The sequence below is a fragment of the Populus nigra genome, chromosome 1 (assembly GCF_951802175.1).
Source record: "Populus nigra chromosome 1, ddPopNigr1.1, whole genome shotgun sequence".
Taxonomy (NCBI): domain Eukaryota; kingdom Viridiplantae; phylum Streptophyta; class Magnoliopsida; order Malpighiales; family Salicaceae; genus Populus; species Populus nigra.
Window position 1 is genome coordinate 15,407,209 of NC_084852.1, and position 3,676 is coordinate 15,410,884.

The window sequence follows — 3,676 nt, forward strand, 5'->3', positions numbered from 1 at the left end:
TTTATCCATTAATTTGATATCATACTCTTCAAGTTTTTTTTTTTCATTATCTAGGTCTCTTCATTATTTTTTTAATTTCATTGGGAACTTGTAAGTTCTATATTATATTTGATGTGATTTCTCATTAGAGTTTGACCATTAGTTTATAAAATTGAACTAATTTTTTTATTGTTTCGCTGTATGCATTCTATTTAGGAACCCAACATCTTTTCGGTGAAAATATTTTTTTTCCTTTAACAAGTTTTTTTTCGTGCAATTAGCGCTTTTTGAAGGAAATTATTTTTGCTTTTAATCTTTTTATAATTTTTTTAGGTTCACACTGCCGTTAATTCTTTTAGGTGAAGGCTAGCTAGGACGCTATACAAAATGTATGTGTGCCATAAAAGAAACGAAAGCCAGGAAAGTCTCCAAAACATAAAATCTACTCAAAATGAACTTTATATATTAATTAATAAAACAAATTAATTAAGTACGTGGATTACATCGATCACACTCAGATTTATTTTATGCTATGGAATATGAAATGTCAGGTCCAAATACTGTGCGCCATAGCTGGGCATCATGCCTCACAACGGATGAAAATTTAAAAGGAAAAAAAGAGCGCACTCAACAACATTATTTAGTGGCAGTATGAGCTACAAGGAAGCGTAGCAGCTGATCATTTACTTGAAGAGCTCGTCTGGAATGACCTCATCATGGCAGCAAAGGAAAGTGGAGAATTTCTCCATGGTGCGGTTGCACTCTGGGCATTTCATGGTCTCAGGGATCCTACCCGTAGTCATTGGGAAATCGAAGCGGCAGCAAGGACGAGAAATGTCATGGATCCTGCCTTGGTGATCACGGTAGGCCAAATCAAAGCCCTTGACAGGCACTTGTTCCTTCCACAAGTCATACTCAAGCAATGTTTGCAAAGCTGTGGTCTTGTGACCATTGACCACAACATTAGACCCATTGCTAAGCACAGCCCATCCACCTTCTCTGTCGTAGCTAAGCAACTTCTTGATTTCTTGCATCATAGGATCATGGTCATCAAGCTTGCCTAACTGAATCTTGGAGTACAGCATACTCTCTAGCCTGGTCCAAAAGAACCATATCATGGTAAGGTCTTGCCAGACGTAACTGAGCTTCTCCACGGTGATTGTCGCTATGACTCGCCGGATTTTCTCCCTTTTGCTGCTCTTCCCCACATAAACCATCTCCAGGGGAATGCGGGCTGCCTGCGCCACAGCACGTGCGGTGTTTGTGAACTTCCTCACCCATTCATCGTCGTCTCCTCCGTACAGGAAAATGTACTTTCCTTCCTTGATCTGATGATCAAAATAATATTGAAGCAAATGTCAACACGATTACACACACACACACGTATAATGTATGTATATTTGGATTGATTCTATAATGAATTTACCCAATTAAGAATCGCTGGGTCAATGCCATCCACTAGAAGCTCAAGCCTCCATGTCTCATCCTTCCAGAGAGATTCCTCTCTCAAGCTAGTGAAAGGGAAGGCATTGCTTCCCCAAATCCACATCATGTGGAGTGCATTTGGGCAAACCACCTTGCCTTGAGGGTCAAGCACCACAAGAATAGGCTTGTTCCGGAAGTGCCACACCTCCTTGATGAACCTCATGACTGCCTTCTCAATCAATGAAGGGTGGTACACTGTGAACCATGGCATTGAAGACTGCATGCTTTCAAATTTCTGCTTCATTGGATCATTCCACTGGACTGAACGGTCCACAATTGGGACCCAGACCACCTCATACTGACTATCGAGCCTAGCTCCGTGATGCCTGGATTCATTGTATATCTGCTCGAGAATTGAAAGCTCATCGGTTGACATGTCGAGGCCAGAAATGAGCAATAGCACATTTTTTCTTCTTAGCACATCAAGATGGACCTGTTAAATTCAAAAGGAAGTATGAGAAATGTTTTACAATAGATTGATGACATAAATAGAAGAAATGGTAGAAGAGCGAACTCTTTTCTTGGAAGAGCCATCTATAAGTGGCTGGATATCATCCTTGGCATAAATCAGGGCCTTTAGGACCTTCATGTTGTCAATGTGGATCATTTCAAAGAGATTCTTTAGCATTTGAAAGGATTCGACATTCCTCTTTTCATCTGCATCAAACACCATTGGTTTTATAAGCTTTCTTGATCTATCTTCGTACATTAATTTCCTGTTTCCTTATTACCTATCGAACACATGATAGCATAATAAAAAAGTTGCTGAGGTGCAGACCTATGTATTGGTAGCAAGTATATAATTGCTTCCTGAGATGGTCAAGTATGTTGCTGAGTTTGTGAGCCAAGGTGGATAGCTCCCATGCGTCAGTGGTTGATATAGAAAACCTGGAATAAGTGAGGGAGAATATTACAAGGAATACATGCATGATGTCGTATAAAGATGGTGGACTAGAAAAGCATACTCATGTCCCTTGGTAGTGAGGCTAGTAATCTGAGCCGCACAAGCCACAACACTCCTCATGGTCCAGTAGACAGCAGTAGGGATATGGGCCATGGCTGTGGACAATGCTGGTACTTCATTAGAAATGTAAGCTGGCGGTAGATCCTTGAACTCAACCACGCACCTAGCCACGTCCATCATGACCTTGATCAGATTGTTAATGGCATCGAAGCGAGGCTTCAAGGGCCCTGAGTGTTCCATGATGCTAGGCAATTGCCTGAGGATTGCCATGGATTTGGCAAGCTGGTTTGATGAGGAAATCTGGGCAAGCAGCCAGAATTCTCCATAATTCAAAGCAAAAGCTGACAAGGTGAGCACAAGCTTGGCATCCCAGGAATAGCTTGTTAGCATGTTGAAAAGTGAGACAGTTGTTGCGTGGGCATCTGTCCCACCCAGAGCCTTGTAGGCAATCTGCATCACAATTAAAAACGCGAAATTTAAAAATTGTCATCGATTCTTTAGGTCAATGCCTATATATCATATATTAGAATTGAAAGACATTGTATAACCTCGCTGGAAATTCTATCTATAGTATACGACAGTGCATCGAGCATTGAAACAAAATTGACATGGTATGTCTTGTCCTCCATTTCAGCATGGGCCTGGGAAGTCTGCGTTATCAGAAGTGATCAGGAACATAAAAAGAACAAAAAATAAAAGAGTTAAGTTGATATACAGATTAATTTCCAAGGATGAGTTTTAGTAGTATACCGTCAGAGAGGAGTCGATTTGCAGGGTGGCACGTTTGAGGATGTCTTCAACAAGGAGGAGAAGAGGTTTGACATCAACCTCTCGGCCATCAGGAGCATGAGTTCCTACAATTTGATTCATCATCACATTGTCATCAGACATTGTTAGCATGCTGCCGCGGTCACTCTTGATCAGTTGCTGGCTCGCATTAATACCCTGGGCAGGGAGCCTAAGAGGAAGGCCTGATGCCATTTTGATTAGCAATGGATTCTTTGGGTTATGGGGAAGAAGTAGAGAAGATTGGCTGGTGTGTCTTTGTTCCATGTTTGGCATGCCTATTTATAGTAATAGAAATGGAATAAAGCTCACTTGAATCAGCTTCCTTACTTCCTTCGTAATCAAAAGATTAGGGACGTTAAAGAGAAGGCCATACTTTTGTGGTCCCTACGTCTAACCTGCTTCCTCATTACTTTATATAATTTGGATTTTACCCTACAAATCAGATATGTCTGGAACCTT

General features: G+C 41.1%; 1 protein-coding gene across 1 annotated transcript; it reads right to left on the reverse strand.

The window, feature by feature from the left end:
* Positions 1-422: 422 nt before the first annotated feature.
* On the reverse strand, positions 423-3,456 carry LOC133672164 (protein SIEVE ELEMENT OCCLUSION B-like). Its single transcript, XM_062092608.1, has 7 exons — positions 3,179-3,456; positions 2,977-3,078; positions 2,430-2,878; positions 2,243-2,352; positions 1,979-2,121; positions 1,406-1,897; positions 423-1,307 (listed from the first exon to the last, which is right to left on the reverse strand). The coding sequence occupies exons 1-7, from the start codon at positions 3,407-3,409 to the stop codon at positions 663-665; spliced, it is 2,172 nt and encodes a 723-aa protein (XP_061948592.1). The 5' UTR covers positions 3,410-3,456; the 3' UTR covers positions 423-662.
* Between the last annotated feature and the right edge of the window lie 220 nt (positions 3,457-3,676).

What these genes read in the sequence shown, in the direction of transcription:
- LOC133672164 (XM_062092608.1), bottom strand. Translation starts at nt 3,409, where the DNA reads ATGGCATCAGGCCTTCCTCTTAGGCTCCCTGCCCAGGGTATTAATGCG. An exon ending in CTCACTACCAAGGGACATGA is followed by an intron (nt 2,353 to 2,429) that starts GTATGCTTTTCT and finishes CACTTATTCCAG; the next exon opens with GTTTTCTATATCAACCACTG. An exon ending in ATGGCTCTTCCAAGAAAAGA is followed by an intron (nt 1,898 to 1,978) that starts GTTCGCTCTTCT and finishes TGAATTTAACAG; the next exon opens with GTCCATCTTGATGTGCTAAG.